The sequence below is a fragment of the Phodopus roborovskii genome, unplaced genomic scaffold (genome assembly GCF_943737965.1).
Source record: "Phodopus roborovskii unplaced genomic scaffold, PHOROB, whole genome shotgun sequence".
NCBI lineage: Eukaryota > Metazoa > Chordata > Mammalia > Rodentia > Cricetidae > Phodopus > Phodopus roborovskii.
Genome location: NW_026126407.1, coordinates 7,010,310 through 7,030,232, shown reverse-complemented (window position 1 = coordinate 7,030,232; position 19,923 = coordinate 7,010,310). Strand labels below are relative to the sequence as shown.

At 47.4% G+C, this 19,923-nt stretch overlaps 1 protein-coding gene across 1 annotated transcript; it reads left to right on the top strand.

Moving 5' to 3' along the window:
- Positions 1-147: 147 nt before the first annotated feature.
- On the top strand, positions 148-19,566 carry Inpp5k (inositol polyphosphate-5-phosphatase K). The gene is made up of 12 exons (XM_051180043.1): positions 148-453; positions 2,309-2,416; positions 2,714-2,822; positions 6,552-6,668; positions 7,007-7,182; positions 7,742-7,853; positions 8,660-8,769; positions 16,493-16,679; positions 17,426-17,563; positions 17,823-17,906; positions 18,035-18,139; positions 18,324-19,566. Exons 1-12 carry the CDS (start codon positions 398-400, stop codon positions 18,381-18,383), a joined length of 1,362 nt encoding a protein of 453 aa, XP_051036000.1. The 5' UTR covers positions 148-397; the 3' UTR covers positions 18,384-19,566.
- The last annotated feature ends 357 nt before the right edge of the window (positions 19,567-19,923 follow it).

Sequence of the window (19,923 nt, the reverse complement as noted above, 5' to 3'; positions counted from 1 at the left end):
CAATTTCCGCCCGCAACGCTCCTCCCGCCTGCGCCCTCGCGCAAGGCAGGCTGGTAGCGCGGGGGCCCAGGCGGCCATGCCGCCGCCCACTCGCACGTCGGTAAAGGCGGTGTGGTAGCGGGGGCGGATGACACGCCTCTCTTAATCTCGGAGCCCCTCTCCGCTCCGCCTCTGGGCGTTTCGCTCTGCTGTAGAGTCCCGCCTCTGTTTCTCCGACCGCACCCCACACTCCTGAGCGCTCACGATCCGCCTCCTACGGAAGCCGAAACGCAGAGTCAGAATCCGGAAGAAAAACAATCCAGAGGGATCAGTGCAGCTGATACTGGCCACCAAGGGCTGCTCCGCCCCACACTGGCTGGAGCGCGGAGACACAAGTCTACTGGGTCACGGCGTGGGAATGATGTCGGCTGCGAGCCTACGGAGGCCGAGCGCACCGAAAGCCTATGTACTCGGGTGAGGACGCATTTGTAGGCCGGTCGGTTACTGACGGTTTGCTGTCTTCGATCCAGTCTGATTTGTGGGGCTGGGCACGAAAAACAGTGGGATCAAGAGGACAGGCCTACATGGTTGCCCCCAGACTCTGCCAGGCCAGTATTGAATGGGCTGTTAGACCTGATGCCCGTCTTAAACTTGGGCTGCTTAGTTGGTCATTGCGGATGCTTCCCAGGCAAGTGTCCCATTGATTTTTGATACAGACAGACTACTAAGTGTCTAAGACATTCGTCCCTTCGGCTGTAGAATAGGATTTTTGTTCCTACTTTGCATCAGCAGTACGTCATGGGGTCTTCTTGATCCGGTTATGATCTCTACAAATCCGAAATCAGATTTAGATAAGATCCTTTAGAGAAGTGGAGCCTGGTCTCATGCTTGCTCTTTAATCACGAGGAACACCGCTAATCGTCCAATTGAGCATAAATCATGGTGCATGGAATGGCTGCTAATCATCAAAACCGAGAACAGGGATGACAAATCCCGATTTTTATTCTTTATCCACTTAAAGTGCCTGAGAATAAAAGAAGTCATTGAGTAAACGAGTTACCTGTCTTAATCCTCTGTTGGACAGCAGGGGGAGACTGTAAACAGATCAACTAACAGTCCCTCAGAGAGCCTGAGAAGGTAGTTTTTGTATTATTTTGTTTATATTCATAGGGAGAGGCAGGAAGTTGCTTTAAGCTAGCCAAGAAATGTGTTTTACAAGTCATGCTTCTTAGAATATGTATCTCTAAGAACAGGGTCTGGTGGACAGGAGATGTTTCAGAACAGCCTGCCCTTTCCTTTCAGGCTTCCTGGAACTCACAGGCTTCATCTCTGTAGAGTCTTGAGCTTGCTCTGTCCTGGGAACAGTGAGGGCTTCTTGGAGCAGTATACTCACTCAAGGGCTCTACAAGTCTTTGCCTTCCTGAACTTCTGATGGGATGTCATGGTGTTTGAGAGCTGCTATTTCTCCTGATACTCTGGGACTTGTAGTGAGCCGAGATTGGAATGTTATTCCCCAACTTATGTTTCCCAATAGACAGTAGACTGTTGAGATATTTAAAATCCTGTTACTTAGAAATTTATACTTAGGCACCATGAAGACTTTGTCGAGTTCCAGGGATCTTTAAAGTAGGCGTGTGGAAGGGCATGTGCTGTTTATTTTGTTATTTTCTGAAATTTCTGTTCTTGCAGCCCTGAGACCTGTGATCAAGTACAGTTAACCTCTCATATCTTCTTGTTGCTCTTAGGAACCCATGGGTTGAGGAGAGGGAGTACAAAGTTGCTGCCTGAACCGTAGAGGATCGATGAGGTGTAGATAGCTGGAAAGGCTAATGGGTTAACAAATTCCTAGCAACCCAACTCATCATTTGTTCCTTTTCTTTGCAAAACTCCTTCTGCATTCCCTTTGGCAGCTGGATGTGTCAGGTGCTGCTGGGGTATGGGCAGCTGTGAACCTGTGTGGAAGAGTCAGTTCAAGGGGAGAGATTCCTGATTCAGGAGATGAAAGGGAAGATGAAGTCTTTATAGTCCATTGCTCCTTTCCCTCTTTTCCCACCACAAGATGCAGAAACAAGCTGGTGGTACACAACTTTGATCCCAAAACTTAGAAGGCAGAAGTCTGATCCCCATAAGCTCCAGACAAGCCTGATCTACATAAGGAGTTGGAGGCCAGCCAGGGCTGCATAATGAGACTCAGTCTCAAAAACAAGACTAACAAACGTACAGACACATTTCCCATGATCACTGTAGTGGAAGCCATTAATAGGCCCAGGTTCCTGCCCATTCCTTAGCCTCTGTTCTCTGTTGACTTCATTTAATGTCTTTTCCACAGTATACATGTTGTGACATGGAATGTGGCCTCAGCAGCCCCCACTGTGGACCTCAGTGACCTACTTCAACTGAATAACCAAAACCTGAATCTGGACATATATATCATTGGGTAGGTATCCAAAGGGCCCTTTGGTCTTCCATCTTTGTTGAGGGCTGATGTAACCCATCCTCCCTTCATTTGGAGTCTGAAGGTGAGGAGATTTCATCCTCACTGAGTTAAGCCTCATGTGTCTTGTCTTGGGTCAGTAATGGTCATGATTGGAGATAAACAGCCACATAGCTAGGGAAGGGAGAAATCTTGGTTATCAGAACCCAGGTCTGAAAGTCTGATGAAGACAGTACCATATGTCTATGGGAAAAGCAGTATCCTCCAGGCCCAGGGATGCGCCTAACTTGGAATGGTCAGTTTGCAGGAAATGAATTCTGGAATCATAAGCCTTCTTTCTGATACTGCTTTTGAAGACCCATGGACCAGTTTCTTCATGAATACGCTTTCCCCTCTGAACTTTGTCAAGGTAAGTTAAAAGTTCATGAGCAATGGAGGAATGTATGTCACTATCACTGACTCCCAATTACTTGTCTGGTGTGTTCCTCTTTCTTCCACTTATGCTCTTTCCCATTCATTAAAAGATTCAAACTTCACACTGCACTTGGATCCCCTGGGACTCCTGCCTGCCTTGTGCTCTTCCAGGGTAGCTTGGTCTGAGCTATGAGTCCAGTCCAGGGGTTAGTTTCACACCTAGATATCTATCACCTTGTGAGAATTCCTAGTGGAAATGCAATAGGGCTTATTAACATCTTGGTGCCTACTACTGTCCTGCCCTCCAGTCTCTACTTACTGCCCAGCATGAAATCTCTGAGTGTAGTACTTGCTACAATTCATGGAGTGCTCACTCAGTGCTAGACATTGTAAATAAGCTAATAAGCTCTTGATGTGTGTTGTTTTACAATTTCTTGTCATTGAAATACTTCACAGATAAACCCAAGGCTCAGAAATCACATAGGCTCTCTGGGATCTGTATCCAGAACTTTCAAACTTCTGAACTTGTGTTCTAAACTGTCACATTTTACTGCCATACTGGTGTATGCTAAGACTGACAGGTAATCTCCAGGCTAACCTGCTGATGCCACAGGGGACATGAATATCTTCACAGACCCTGATGTTAGGAGAAGAGAAGACAGGTGTAGTGGAATGTAGTTCTTAGTCTGAGGGACCAGTTAAACCCACAATGAATACACAAGCACCCATTCAGAGTACCCAGTTCACAGCTGCTTGGAAATACTCAGATTCTCTCCTTTCCCTTTCTAGGATGCATTTTACTCTTCAGTACTAATTCTCTTACCTAGTTTGTCTAGGGATGCAGGAGTAGAGCTATGTGGACCTCTGACAAGGAGACTACATGGTTTAGTCCTCCTAAGGCCAGCTCCAGAACCCTTGACCCCCCCCACCCCCACCCCATCCCAAACAAACTGAGAAGCCTCTTCTAGATTTGGCTATTTACTCATGGAGGGAGAAACCTCCTCTTTCAGTACTTATTTCTTCCCAACACTTCATCCCTCCTCAAGCCTTGACCAATTGGCAAGGGATTGGTAGGGTGGAATGGGGCCAAGGAAATTAGCTCAGCTTGTGGCAGGGACGCAACACCACCCATTCTACTCATGTGGCCTCCTATAATTGAGAGCTAGCCTAAGGTCTAGAACTGAAAGCAGGCACCCTCCTTCCCATGGCCAAGCTGGACTGGAGACCCCTATATACAGCCAGTCCCATGTGGGAATTTACAGCTGTGTGTTGAGAGCTGGAGGTGCTCTTTGCTCTCCCAGACTAGTGCCTCCTACCTGTACCTTTAGCTCCTCCTACTTAGTCTCTTCCCACTGGAACTTTCCCTGGAAGGCTCTGGCTTTTCCTTACAACCCCACCCATTCTCCCAGTCTCAACAGGTCCTGCCCTCACTCCCTCCTATCTCCGCCCCCACCCCCACCCCCAGCTTCCTGCTGGTTGCTCACAAAGTGGACTAGTCTTTGTGTTGGAGCCCAATGGCCCAAACCTGCTGTTAGTTAGGATTAAATGAAATGCAAATCTTCTCCTTAATCTTATCAGTTTCTTGGTTTCTGACCCAATCCTGGGATTTATTTGGTCCCTCATAATATAGTCCTGTCCAGGCTTCTGTTGTCATTGATAGTTGTGAATGGCGAGAAGTAGAAAACTTGGGTTAAAGCATTTATGCTAGGTCAGAGATTCAATTCCTGTTACCCCCCCCCAAAAAAAAACCAAAAAACAAAAAAACCCCAAAAAACAGAAAACCTTAAGAGAGTAGGTTAGTATATACATTTGTAGTAGCCTCAGAGGACTCAGACTCAGTACTAAGTTTGGGGTTCCCCCTTCTTTGACTCTTCTACTGTGTTAGGGCTGTTCCTGTACTATGGGATCAAGTTTCATAATTCCTGGAAGGCCCCAGTATAGTTCTCCACCCGGAGATTTCCTCCTTGGCCTTTGCACCTCATGCTCCGGAAACAGCTACTGGAGTGATGGCTGTAGACAGTCCAGCCCTGACTTTTCCCACCCCACCTCTGTAGCTACCAATAGTAGGCTCTTTGGCAAGCCCAAAAACAGTCTTCCTAGTTCCCCTGCCTCCTAGAATCTCAGTCCTACATCAGCTAGCCAGGGACAGTGGTTCCTGACAGCTGGGAAAAGCTTAAAGGTTCTCCGTGTGTATCAGGTACTTTCCCCAACCAGCTCTGGAGCCTGTCCTCAGTATCCAGTTCCTTCCTGTGTGCATTGCCTTCACCAGCATTCAACCACAGAGTCTGAAGTTATTATTTAGTTTTTGCAGCTGTGTCTCTTGTTTCCCATAATTTCCTGTGTGTGCACATGCGTGTATTGGTGTTTGCCTATATAAATGTCTGTGTGAGGGTGTCAGATCTTGAAGTTACAGACAGTTGTGAGCTGCCATGTGAGTGCTGGGAATTGAACTCAAGTCCACTGGAAGAACAGTCGATGGCCTTAACCGCTGAGCCATCTTTCCAGACCTTCCCATACTAACCTTAAACTCCTGATCCTCCTGCCTCCTCTTCTTAAGTGCTAGGGTTAAACATATGTAGTCATGCCTAACTATCTAGTTATACATATATAACACACACACACACACACCGTTTTCATGGTAAGCTAGGGCATGCATAGAAAAGTATTCATATTCATATGCTTAACCAGTATGCATAGGGCTCTGAAATTGATCTCAACATCATGGAGGATAAAGGGAAGCAAAGTGGATGGGCACAGTAGGTGTGTAGCATCAATGGATTTTTGTATGTGAGTTGCTATCAGTCAATTCAAGATTCAGAATAGCACTCTAGAAGTTTCTTGCTTGTCCTTGAGTGTATTTAAGTATCCCTAAGCCTCTGGGTGGTGGTTGCACACACCTTTAACCCTGGCACTTGAGAGGCAGGAGAGGCAGAGAGGCAGGCAGATCTCTGAGTTTGAGGCCAGCCTGATCTACAGAGCAAGTTCCAGGACAGCCAGGGCAACACAGAGAGACCCTGTATCAAAAAAAAAAAAAAAAATCTAAGCAAAAATGGGTATGGGGCCACATACCTGTAATCCCAGAACTCAAGAGGTCTTGCAGGAGGACTGTCAGTTCCAGGTAGCAAGACCAGCCCACATGCAAAGCCAGGCTTGGCCATATCATTGGGCCAACCTCTAGGTTCAAAGAGGAACCCCTGTCCCAAAAAAATAGGGTGGAAATTAACAGAGCAGCACACCTGATAACCTCCATCCTGATCACCTAAATACAGATATAGACTCTCAAATACTGCTGAGCCAAAAAGTAATATCTTCACAGTACATATGGCATGGTATTATTCCTGTTTCATCCATGAGAAGAGAGGCTGAGAGATTGGGAGGGTATACAGAGGGTCTTAGGACAGCATGCATGAGGAATACCTGGCTGTGCATAGCCTGGGCTGGAAGAGTAGTGCCTTTCTCGTGGCAAGCTACCCTCGAAGCCTCTTCTCTTTCCTCCATCTGCAGAACCATAATCAGAAACTGAAACTGTAGCTTCCAGAATGCACTGTTGGGCAGCTGAGAGAAAAAAGGAAAAGGTTGAAATTCAGACTCAAACGGGGCTCCAGGAACTCTTGGGCAGGGCTTTACATGTGGTTCCAAATTCTTTTAAAAGTCCCTGGTTGGGCTTAGAAGGGATACAATTGACCTTTGCAATTTAATGGGTAATCTTTGCCCTCTGCTGCAGATCTCCCAAGTACGTATGCAGGGGCTTCTCTTACTGGTCTTTGCCAAGTATCAGCATTTGCCCTTCATCCAGATCATCTCTACAAAATCCACCCCTACTGGCCTCTACGGGTACTGGGTAAGGACTGAGCTCTTGTCTGAGACTTGAGCTGACAAGGACTGGATGCTTTGAAGCTAAACCAAACAGGGGAAATGAACTGAGACTGGGTATTCTGTGTAGCCTAGTACCCAGACCCCACCCCAAACCCTGCCACATCCAGGAGGGCCTGGATATTCCTGACATCCTAGATTGTGGTATTGGGCTTTGTGCATGAAAAAATTAGCTGGGAAGCTGGGTGTCTGTTGCTGAGATCCTGGGGGAGATAAGCCTGCCTCCCCTCAGACCTAGGATGGTGAAAGAGGGGTGTGTATCAATCCAGAGTCTCTCCCCACCCTCCTTCCCACCTGTCCTACCAGGGGAACAAAGGAGGAGTCAACATCTGCTTGAAGTTGTATGGCTACTATGTCAGCATCGTCAACTGCCACCTGCCTCCCCATATGTCCAACAATGATCAGCGGCTGGAGCACTTTGACCGAATCTTGGAGAGTCAGACTTTTGAAGGATATGATATTCCCAACATCCTGGACCATGAGTGAGCCTGAAGCTGCAAACTGTCACCCCTGCCCTCCCCCATGCCAGCCCAGGCTAGCATTGACTGCTGAGTCTAGTTTGCTGCCTGTCAGTAGTGTTCCATCTCCCAGCCCCTCCCCACCCCTTCCTGATGTCCCATCTGCTGCACCACCCAGCTTTGCCTGCCTGATGTCTACCTTCCTCTGGCCTCTTTGTCCTTCCTAGAAACCCTGGACACTTGTAAACATCCTGGGTCAAGACCCTTGTGGTTTTTGAGTTCACCATGGGGGCTGTTTCTTAACTTGTCCAGATGGCCAGTTGGGGAGCAGAGGGCTAGAGCCTGCCCTGTATCTGCTATGTGCTTATCTGGGCAAATCCCATAACTTAAATAATAGCATGGGCACCAAGGGCTGTCATGTTGAACCCATGCATGTCCTACCCTTCATCTGCTAATGTCCTAGAATCTAGCTTCTCACCTTCCCCTCAGCTTTTTCCTCCCCAGAAGCCCTTAGGCTCAACAGGCGTGCCTCTTCACTGACCTCATCACAAACCCTCAGGCTGCCCTCCTTTTTTTCCTGAAGCCTCATTCTGTGGTTTGGAGACATGAACTTTCGCATTGAGGACTTTGGGTTGCTCTTTGTTCAGGAGAGTATAACAAAGCGGTACTACAGAGAGCTGTGGGAGAAGGATCAGGTATCAAGTGAACAGAGGTCTGTGTGTGTGTGTGTGTGTGTGTGTGTGTGTGTGTGAAGTAAGCAGAGGTCTGGGTGTGTGTGTGTGTGTCTGTGTGTCTGTGTGTGAGACAGGAGGGGGGGTTTAAACTGTCATGGAGGACTGTGAAATGTTCAGAGAATTCTCATTGTCTGGGGTCTGTTCTACTTTCTTTCTGGATGGGAAGAGGAGGTGGGGCATCCATACTGTCAGTACTGATCTTTACCTAGAAAAACCATTGACATGATCAAGAATAGGGAGCCAGGCTGGGCATTGGCAGCTCACACCTGTAATCTCAGCACTCAGGAGACTAAGGCAAGAGAATTGTTGTGATTTTGGTACCACCTTGCCTACACGAGTTCCAGCAAGTCTAAGCTAGTGTGAAATCCTAGCATCCCCCTAAAACCAAGGCAGAGAGGGAGATCCAGGTGAGCGTTGGCCAGCACAGGCCTTATAACACATTAGCTTACTTATATCCCTGCTGCCTCTCCTGTCCCTAGCCTGGTTACCTCTGGAAGATAATAGGCCCTGTTAGGGCCTTGGCTTTTGTACGTCCTCTGGCACTGTCCCTCTAGTGACCCCCCAGACAGTTGGAAATCAAGGTCTCAAGGTCTGCTCTCCACAGAGGAAGGGTAGATAGAGAAAATGGCAAACACCTGCTTCTGCTGAACCTATAAAGTCACATTTTCAGAAGATATGGGGACTGCTAAAGCAGGGAGAAAAAGAGAGTGGTGCTGACCTATTGCATCAGGACTGTGAGAAGATGGGGACTGTGTCTTTATCTACAGCTCAGCATTGCCAAGAGACGTGACCCACTGCTCCGGGAGTTCCAGGAAGGCCCCCTGCTCTTCCCACCCACCTACAAGTTTGATAGGCACTCCAACAACTATGACACCAGGTGAGGAGGGAACCAGCGCCTCGGGGGCTCTGGCGGTCTCAGTGTGCCAGCCAGCTCTGGGAGCAGGGTGGAGGTTGGGGTGTGCTACGGAATGGAGGTATCAGGGAAGCAGGAACAGATCCATCCATCTGCTCTCGGGATTGGAACCTCCTCCCCTTCCCTGAGGCACTGGCTTTGGGAGCTTCCCAGATTGGTCTGAGAGTGGAAGGGAAGGCTGATGTTAGCAAGAGTGGAGTATAGAGTAGAAAGTTATTGAAGGAGAAGGGTATAAGCAAGAGCAGAGGCAGCCTTAACTTAGGAGGGAAGGCACCAACACATTCTGGGAACACTTACCTCTACTTTCCAGGGCCCTCTAGTCCCCATTCAGGGGTACAAAAGGGTTACCTAAGATAGTTATTCACATTAAGTTCCCTGAGCGGGTCAAATACTGCATGAGAAGATGAAAAGGAGTGGAAAATCAGTTGTGGTTTTGCACAGTTATAATATTTGCACTTGTGAGGTGCAAGCTAAACCACCCTAGCAAGTTCAAAGCCAGCCAGGGCTTAGTGAATCCCATCTTTAAAAAAAAAAAAAAAAAAAAAAAACCACTCAAAGCTGGCTCAGTGGTTAGGAGCACTGGCTTCTCTTCAAGAAGACCCAGGTTCAACTCCCAGCACCCACATGGCAGTTTGAAGGGGGTCCAACACCCTCACATAGATGTACATGCATGCAGGCAAAACACCAATGCACATGGAATAAATTAAATAAAAACAGACAAACAACAACAACAAAACCATCCACCTAAAGAAAAGCAAAGCAGGAAAAAGTGAAGTTCCCAGAGAACAATACAGAGGAGGTACACATGGGCTGACGCTCACACTGTTGTCCTCAGCTGCAAGCATATGTTTGAATCAGGAGCCTGAGAAGGGTATTGAAGCAATACTAGCAGAGGGACCCACCAAAGGCAGGGAGAGCCAAATAGTCACAATTAGCTTTGCTAAGAGTCAGCCAGTATGTTTCTAGAACTTGAAGAAGTACCAAAGGAACTTAGCTGGCAGCTAAGACAGGAGGGGCCAATTACACTTGTCAAGGAGAAGTGGGTTGGTTTGTTTTTGCAGTGAGGGGTTGAACCCAGAGCCCCACACATACTAGACAAGTATTCTGCCTTTGAGCTATATACACCTCAGTCCCTAGGAGACTGTCTACTGAAGGAGGCAGCAATGTTGGTAGAGAAGAGGGACAGGCCCTCTAATCCATCAGCAGCACTGATGAGAAGCACCTTGTGGGAACAAGACCCTGGCCTGCATAGCTGTCCTAAGTGACTAGGTGATTTATGTGTCTGTCTAGCTCTACAAAGTGACTATGAATGATTTGTGTGCAGAGCATGGAATGCAGCTTTCATCTGCCATGCAGTGTTCCTGAGCCAAGATGTAATGAGAAACGAAGTCAGCTCCATTACAGGGGAGGGTGGAGGAGCTGAGAGCAGGGCGGGAAATCCTGTTAGAGTCAGGGATTGCACCAGGTGCAGTTACAGTAACCATTGTGGGTTATAGAATGAGCATGGAGCAGAGGGTATTATGATCAAAGCTAGTTAAGACTGTCACAGACACATTAAGTGCATGACCAGTTACTGTGCTCTAGAGTTCAGAGAGGTACTTAAAAGCTGTCCATAGGGAGCTGGAGTGAATGTGCTTTTGTACATAGAAGAAACTGATCCAGAGTGTCATGTGCCACAGCTACTGTAGGGTCAGTAGACTGGTTCTGTGGTTGGTATGTTTTTTGGTTTTGTTTTGCTTTTAGAGAGTTTTGCAGAGTCTTGTGGCATTAGTTTTCTGAAAGTGAAGACACCTTCTTCATTTATTTGAAAAACAGTTATATTCAAACCATCCAGCCAGAAAGCCTTAGTGAGGTTGATCTCCACTGTAGGACAGTTCTGGCTTCTCTGAAGGGAAGGGCCCGAAAGAAGTGAAGGCACATAAACTTTGTAGTCAGCAGATCTGGGCAAGTGTCCTGCTTCACCAGGATGGAGTAGCCTCTCCCAGCTTTAGAAAAAAGTGACTTGTAAGACAGGATCATGGGGACTGGAGAGATGGCTCAGAGGCTCACAGAACTTGTTACACTTGGAGAGGACCCAGGTTCAGTTCCCAGCACCAATATGGTCCCTCACAACTGTCTGTTACTCCAGTTCCAGAGCATCTGTGAGCACTGCATACATGTGGTACATAAAAATACATGCAGTAACACCCACACACATGAAATAAAAATGAATAAATCCTTTTTAAAAGGCTCATTGTATAGATGTCACAGTGAGTAATACACATTAAGGATCCACTTCAAATGATGAGTAATGGAGATCTTGAAGAATAGATACAATGGCATATTCATTTGCCTTTTGTTTCCTGTCTGGTTTATCAAACAAGCCCAAGGTACTGGGTGTGTGGCCCAGTGATAGTTATCTACTGCATGCCCTGGGTTCTATCCAGGCTGCAAAAATAATCTTGTTGACTGTTTGGTCTGGTTGGTTGATTTTTGTTTTTATTTTGTTTTGAGATAGGGTGTCACTGTATGGTTCCTGTTGTCCTGGAACTTATTATGTAGTCCAGGTGTCCTTGAACTCACAGAGATCCACCTGCCTCTGTTAGGATTAAAAGCATGCACCATTGTACCTGCCTGCCTGACCCTGCTTCTTTATCTTACTTGCTTGACATATGGTAAATCCTAGTAGAAAAGATGAACAATATAGATGTCAAAGATAGGAAGAAGGACTGACTGAGAGGGAGCATTGGATCCTCTGGAACTGGAGTTAGAAACATTTGTGAGCAGCTATATAGGTTCTGGGAACTGAACCAGGGTGCTCTGGAAGAGCAGCCAGTTCTCTTAACCGCTGAGCCATCTCTCCAGCCCCAGGTCTGGATTCTTTTGTTTGTTTGTTTGTTTGTTGAGACAGGATTTCTCTGTATAACAGCTTTGACTGTCCTGGAACTAGCTCTGTAGACCAGACTGACCTCAAACTCACAGGCATCCATCTGCCTGCCTCTGCCTTCCCAGTGCTGGGAGTAAAGGCATGTGCCACCACCACTTGGTGAGGTCTGAATTCTTTTTTCTTTTCCTTCCTTCCTTTCTTCCTTCCTTTCTTCCTTCCTTCCTTCCTTCCTTCTTTCCTTCCTCCCTTCCTTTCTTTCTTTCTCTTATTTTTCGAGATAGGGTTTTTCTGTATTGCTTTGAGCTTGTTCTGGAACTAGCTCTGTAGACCAGGCTGGCCTCAAACTCACAGAGATCCACCTGTCTCTGCCTCCTGAGTGCTGGGATTAAAGACCTGCACCACCAACGTCCATCAAAGTCTGAATTCTTAATCATCTCAGAGAGTTGGGGAGAAGCTGTGCATTGAAGAAGAAGTGCATTTGTTTGGCTTTTATGATGGTGTAAGTCTTGCTTGGCACCTCATGTTAATAATGACCAAGCAAAGATTGACAAGGTGGTTTTCCAGTCATCCCAGCACTGGGGAGGCAAAGGCAGGGGGATCTCTGTGAGTTTGAGCCTATCCTGGTCCACATAGTGACTTTCAGGCTATGCAGGGGTCCATAGTTAAGACCCTGACTCTGAACAAAAAGCCAGAGGAGTAAGAGTCTGGAGGCAGAGGCAGGCAGTTCTCTGTGAGTTTGAGGCCAGCTTGGTCTACAGAGCCAGTTCCAGGACAGCCTCCAAAGCCATAGAGAAACCCTGTCTCCAAAGGGAAAAAAAAAAAAAAAAAGTCTGGAGGCAACCTTAGGAACTGGAACTGAGAAGCAGAAGGTAGTTTAGCCAGAGTTTCCACTTCTTGGCCACTCCTTGACGCCTCAACTTCTTTGAAGCAAGTGCTGTTATCACCCCATCTTAAAGTTCAAGAAACTGAGCTAGAGAGGTGATGTCACTTGCTTGAGGGCATAGCTCTCTGGGTTAGCAGACCAGAACCTTCCTCCAGCTGGCCTGTGTTTCCATAGTTGAGTTCCCCATGGTACCACCCTCACATGTTGAAAGATGTGCTGCTACTTAAGTGGCAAGAGTGCATTGGATGTATTTAGTAACAGTGGGACTGAAGAAAGCAGGAGACAAACTGTTTCAGAGTGAGTGGGACACAGGGACTGTACCTTAAAACTGGAGACGTTTTTCTCATTGTGTTTTATTTTTAATTTTTTTTTTCCAGAGAGGGTTTGTCTGTGTAACAGCCCTAGCTGTCCTGGAACTAGCTCTGTAGACCAGGTTGGCCTCAAACTCATGGAGATCCACCTGCCTCTGCCTCCTGAGTGCTGGGATTAAAGGCGTGCACCACCACTGCCTAGCTTGCTTTAATTTTTTTCTTACATTGATTTATTGTGTGTGTACACACATGGGAATTAAGGAACAACTTTCAGAAGTTGGTTCTCCTCCACTATATAGACTCAGGGATCAAACTTTAGGCCTGGTGACAAGTGTTCTTCAGACAGAGTCACACATAGCCCAGGCTAACCTCAAACTTACTTTATCGTTGAGACTGATTTTGAATTTATAATCCTGCCCCCATGTCTCAAATGATGGAGTTACAGATGTGAGCCATCAAACCCTTCTTGTTTGTGTTTTTGAGATAGCATCTTCATTATGTAGTCCAAACTGGCCTTGAACTTCAGAGACAAGTCATTCTGCCTTCCCCTGCCTCTCAAATGTGGGTGTGTGCTGCCACGCCTATCTCTGGATAGACATTTTTGAGGAGAGAAGCTGAGTATGTGGTTTTGTAGTTAGGAGGCTGATGACTGTCCAGGGCCAGAATCTGTATGCAAGGCCTGGACCCAGAGGCTATAAGTTAACTGATACTCTAGCTGGGAAACACAGTTACAAGGTAGAATATTGTGAAAGTACTGGCATTAAATGCTTTGGAAGCAGAAATCCTGTGTTACAGGCAGCTTTATGATGAAGTACTGGGATTGGGCCTCTCCCTGGTGAAGGGTATTCTAGACAGCAGAGCTAAGCTGGGAGTGTAGAGTGCATCCGCACACATAGTGGGAGATGAGTCAGGGTGGGTAGTCAGACTTCTGATCCTCTGAAAACCTGCTCGAGGACTTGTGTTAGTGAAAACCTCTAAAGATGTTATTGTTGTGAGGGGGAGCATGTTTGTGTTCTCCTGAGCATACCTGGAGCTCAGAGGGCAACTTTGAGGGATTGGTTTTCTCTTTCCACCATTGGTTCTGGGAATGAACTCAGGTCTTCGGGCTTTGCTGCAAGCTCTTACAGGCTAAGCCACTTAAGATTTCTGGTAGAGAATTATCAGATGAGGTTTTGCTACTGTGGGGGAGGGATCCTCTGCTGAAGGAGAGAATTGCAGAAGTAGCAGCTTTCCCCCTTTGCAGGCCCTTCGCCATCACAGGCCCTTCGCCATCACAGGCCCTGACTGTCTTGTCCCTATCTGAAAGATAAGTTTAATGAATGACCGACCCAGTAGCTGCTAATGGAGCTGGATGGGGTCAGATGTTCGCCTAACTACTTACTTCTGTCACTAGAGAAAAGAAGCCTTTTTTTGTTTTTGTTTTACAAGTCAGGGTTTCTCTCTGTAGTCCTTGCTATCCTAAAACTCACTCTGTAGACCATGCTGATCACATATTCAGAAATCCACCTGCCTCTGCCTCCCCGGTGCCGGAACTAAAGGTGTGGGCCACCCGGCCCACCCATAACTAGAAAACATTTTTTGGGGGGGGGGTTTGTTGTTGTTGTTGCTGTTGCTCATGGGCTTTTGTGTTTGTGTACACATATGCGGGTGCATTTGCCCATTGCCCATGCATGCGTCTGTGGAAGCCAAAGGCCAGCATTAAATGTTCAGGGTCTTCATCACCCTATACCTTTTTTAAAAGTTCAGTTTATTAATTTTTTTATTTTATGTGTGTTTTTCCTCCCTGTATCTGTGCTCTACATTCACACCTAGTGTTTACAGACATCAAAAGAGGGCATCAGAGCTCCTGGAATTGGAGTTATGAGTGATTGTAACCAACCACATGGGTGCTGGGAATTGAACCCAGGTCCCCTGAAAGGACAGCCACTGCTCTTAACTGCTGAGCCATCCCTCCAGTCCCCACCTCCCCCTTGAAACAGGAACTCACTCTTAGTCTACACTGGCTTGGACATTTATGTAGCCTAGGCTGACCTCAGAGTCAAAGTGATCCTCCTGCCTTAGCTAGCTGAGTGCCAGGATTATAGGTGTGAGCCACCAAGCCTGATGACACTTTGGGTTGACTTTTTGGAGAGAGAGAATGAATATGAATGTGTGTAGGTTAGATGTCTGTGTCTGCTGTCTTCTTTGTTGTTTTTGTTTGTTTGTTTTGTTTTTTACCTTTTAAAAACGTTAACTTTTTTTTTTACATTTTTAGTGGGGGGGGTACACGTGCAATGGCAAACAGGATAGCTTCTGAGAATTGGTTCCCACTATTGCCTTCTACCCTGTGGGTTCTGAGGGTCAAACTGGGGTGATAAGGTTTGGTTGCAAATACTTTTACTCTCTGGCATTTTGTTTTTTTTAAGATGGGTCTCTTTCCATAGCCCTGGCTGTCTTAGAACTCATTATAAAGACCAGGCTGGCAGAACTCACAGAAATTTACTTGCCTCTGCCTCCTAAGAGCTAGGATTAAAGGTGTACACCACACCTGGCTCCCATCTTGTTGTTTGAAACAGGGTCGATTACTGATCTGAAGCTCACATTCAGTTATACTGGCTGGCTGGTGAACCCCAGCAGTCTGCCGCCCCCACCCTCCTTAACATTGGGTTTACAGATGTGTGCTGCCATACCTCACTTACATGGTTTTGAATTTTACAAAGATTGGGATTCAGACCCTCATGTTTGTATGTCAAGCACTTTCTGCTGACTTTTGTTAACAAAGTATCACAGTGGGAGCTTGGAATGTAGTTCAGTTGGTGGGGTGCTTGCCTAGAATGTACAGAAGGCCTAAGTTGGATGGCTCGCACCACATAAACGTGAGCATGGAACACACCTGTGCTCCGGGCACTGATGAAGGCAGGAGGATGAGTTCAAAGTCATCCCCACCTTTACTGAAAGTTTGAGGCCAGCCTAGATTCCAGAGACTCTGTCTAACCACAGTGACTGCGTTCTACAGAGAGCCTATTTCGTGTCGAATGTTGCTCTAGATGCAATTCAGCTCATCTAGTCATCTTAGCAGCCCTATGAGGTAACAACTGTTCTCATCTCCATTTTGCAGATGAGGAAGCTGGAGCCTAAGAGGGTTAGCTTGGTGGTTCAGAACATGTGCTCTGTGGTCATGCTGCTTGCTTGGCCTTGAGTCCTGGATGCACCACTTAGTAACTCTTTGGGAAAGTTACTCCCATTCTAAGACTCAGTCTCCCTACTATAAAGGGTGAGTGAGTGGTAACCATACTAACCACTGTGGTAAGCATTCCCCAGATTCGTGTGTGAGTCTTTACAACTTCAAAACCCAACCTAGCGTCTTTTCTGCCTTTTTTTTTTTTTTTTTTTTTTTTTTTTTAATTTCGAAGTGCCTGGAATAGACTGTTCTTAAATCAGAGTTTAATTCATAAAAATGTGGGTTTAGGCAGAAGATCTTTGGTTGATTCCTGCTGTTTCCACCCGCCACTGTGCTTCCATCAGTTCTAGCTCAGAAGCCCTAGACTGCTGGTAGACCCGAAACAGGCACATGGAGGCACATTTCTTTCATGTCAAGGCATATGTCTTGTCAACTCCTTTTATTTCCATTCTTTTTTCTACACTAAGTGAGAAAAAACGCAAGCCTGCATGGACTGATCGCATCCTGTGGAGGTTGAAGCGGCAGCCACAGGCCAGCCCCTTGGTCTCCAGTCTGCCAACCTCCTACTTCTTGCTGACACTAAAGAGCTACATCAGCCACATGATGTACAGCATCAGTGACCATAAGCCTGTCACTGGGACCTTCAACTTGGAGGTGAACTTCTGGGCTTCCCCCGGCACAGGGGTAGCTTTGCTGGGCCACACCAGCAGATCCTCTAGAGCCTAGCTGTGACATCAGGCAATCTGCAGGGGACACCTGTAGGAAGACATGATTGCCTTTTCTCTCCGGTCAGGTCTCCCAGTGTTTTGAGGAGCTGTTGATGGTTCCTTCTGTCAAAAACAAGTCCAGGCCCTCTGTGAATAGGCTTCTGTTTCCTCCTGGGACTCTCCCTTGAGGTTAATGAGTTCCATCATGCTTATTACCTATGTGAAGTGGACCTTCCTTTTATTGGTCCTAATTATATCTAGATCAAGTTGCAGAGGGAGCTCTCTCCATCCTTTATATCTTGCCACCTAATAACAAAGCAGTATTGGCCACGTTTAACTCTGCTCGCCTCAGCTTCAACCCTGGCCCTTCCACACGTTTACAGCTGTTCTCGCCACAGCATCTCCCCACAAAACTGACATCTCTTAAAGCAGTTGCCTCTTCACATTCACACTCACTCTCAGTTCTGGGCTCTGGGCTCTGGGCTGTCTACCTGGTTCTAGACCCTATTCCTTGACAGGGCAAGCTCTCCCTCTGACAAAGCCCTCTGGCCCTCTCTCTCCTGCTGGTCAGCTAGGGTCAGATAGAGTAGCCTAGCAAAGTTCTATGCCCACTGCTCTGGGTGTCCCTGTTGCCCCCACCACTCTGGAAGTACACAGTAAGGATCTCAGCCTACCTCCCACCCCTGTGTTTAGCTGAATCCACTGATGTCTGTCCCACTGATTACTATAATGCCTGAATGCCTGTGGACCATGGAGAACGACATGTTGATCAGCTATGCCTCTAACCCAGAGTTCCTCAGCAGCCCCTGGGACTGGATTGGACTATACAAGGTGATGTGGCAAGTATGGCAGGGAGTCCATCGTCCCCCCTCCCCCTTGTCCATCGTTGGGGATCACAGGATCTGACCAGAGACCACTGAAGAGTTTTACCCTTGTTCACCCCAGAGAGCCTTACCAATTTAGGGCCTGCCAGGGAAGGGAAGACAATGCAATGGCCAGCCCCAGCAGTAAGGCCACCTTCTCCTTAGGATGTTCTCTAGCTCTCATGCCCTCCTCAACCACTGACTGACTGCCTGATCTCTGCTCACAGGTAGGGATGCGCCACATTAATGACTACGTGTCCTATGCCTGGGTTGGCGACAACCAAGTCTCCTATGGCAACAACCCAAACCAGGTACATCTCCAACATGCAGACTTGACTGTATATTCTTGTCTTCCGGAAGGAAGTGTTGGATAATTTACCACTATACTGAGAAGGGCCCAGGGCCCTAGAGCTGACAGACACTATTCCTGTCGCCCCAGGTATACATCAACATCAGTGATGTCCCTGAGACCGAGGATCAGTTTCTTCTCTGTTATTATAGCAACAATCTGCACTCTGTAGTAGGGATAAGTCAACCCTTCAAGGTAAGTGTGCTGGTGGGAGAGGAGGGAGGTTACTTTGAAGGACTTGGGCCCATTGTTAGTGCTTTGAAGCAACAGACCTGTGAGGCACCTCATGCCTGTGGGGCTGTATCTGTTGGGTGGTGGGAGCATTGGGAAAGTAGGTAAGACCTGCTAACCCCTCCTGCCACCTGTTTTACCCCCGCAGATCCCGCTTCGCTTCTTTTTGAGGGATGATGCACTGTGTGATCCTGAACCACAGATCTGAGCCCCCATGGGAGTGACTGAATCCAGGGCGGAGGCTAGAGCTGGAAGCCAGCTGTGCCTCGGCACTTCCAGGAGCACTGGGTCTGGCCTGGCCCGAGGAGGCTGCTGAGTATTCTCCAGCTCTCCCCACCTCCCAGGGGAGCTCAGCCAGACTCTTCTGCTCTCTCCAAGCCAGATGAACTGGCCGTTTAATACAGGTTTTTGTTACTGAGATGTGATTGCAACAAAGTAGTGTGTCAGTGGTGAAGACTTGGGACAGTCCACTGCATATGGAAAAGACCACTAACTTGCATGCCATTTTCTTTAACACCCCCCTCCAATACTCTCATACCCAAGTAGTTGTGCCAGGCACATGCCCCATTTGGCACAGGCCTGCATTCCTATCACGCCATCCTGGGCCCTGAGCTGCCTGGGAAGGGGGAGATGTTCACACTTGTACAGGCCCCATAAATTGGGTGGCACAAACTGCACTGGGTTCCAGAAGTCTTGGTGTCTCATAATTGTCCCCATGGGAATGAGTGGAGGCTCTGAGATCCCTGTCTGCAGCTCAAGCACTATGACAATGTAGACTGTATATCTATCTCACTCTATAACGTGGACTCTGATCAGGAAGTTCTAGTGCCTAAGCAGAGCAAATGGTATAGACCCAGGTTAGTTTCTGCTGGTAAGTTAGGCCCCATGTTGCCAACCTACCCTTTACAAAGGGTTGACAGGCCTTGAAGGAGCTATGTCCACATTCCTCTTGGGTGGTCCTTTAGATCAAGGCCATCTGCTGCTACTCCTATCATGAGTCATTGACAAAACACTCTGGGCCCTGCTGAGACCTAGATGGGAAGCAGCAGAGGAATTGAGCTCAAGTCATGTTGAAGGACCTAGCATCAAGAGGCCTCAGCATTCTGCAGGTGGCATGTAGATATAGCCTGTCCTTATTCCTGCTGATTGCCTTCTGCCAATATTGATTCAACACCCCTTCTCCCAAGAGAAGACCTCAGGGAGTCTTGTCCTATAACTCTCACGTCCATCTTGTGACCTTAGAGTCACTCCAGTTACTCTAGGTATTCTATTTTGAGAGCCACTGCATGTTAAGAATTAACCCCCCCACTAGGCTTCTAGTGAGCCCTGGCCGTCTGTTCTGTGTGAGTTGTTACACTGAGGGATAATTATAAATGTGGCTTTTACACTTGTATGTGGCTCCTTTGATGGGGGTGAAGACCAGGATTTAGGTGTGGGGCTTAGAGGCTGGACCTGCCATCTGTGATCCATCCTACCCTATCTTACCCACAGGAGTCTGTTATCTAGAAAACACAAATGGTATACCTGTTGACAAGTCACTGAGAGAACCATTGTCAAAACCCCAAACCCTTCAAAAACACCAATAGCATTGCTCTTCTGATTCATGAAGCCTGGGGCTGGCTCTAGGGCCCAGGGGTCCCCACAGTTTCCCACAAATCCCCTCTACCCTTCCTACACTTAGAAACACTGCCCTGGTGTCCCAGTGCAGGGTCCCTCCTGAACCGAAAAGGGTGAGTTCAGCTGTGATT

Bases quoted from the DNA above. Each gene is read 5' to 3' on its own strand.
- Inpp5k (XM_051180043.1), top strand. From the start codon at position 398: ATGATGTCGGCTGCGAGCCTACGGAGGCCGAGCGCACCGAAAGCCTAT. The intron at 8,770-16,492 runs GTGAGGAGGGAA...TTCTACACTAAG, and splicing joins TCCAACAACTATGACACCAG to TGAGAAAAAACGCAAGCCTG. The intron at 18,140-18,323 runs GTAAGTGTGCTG...TTACCCCCGCAG, and splicing joins GGATAAGTCAACCCTTCAAG to ATCCCGCTTCGCTTCTTTTT.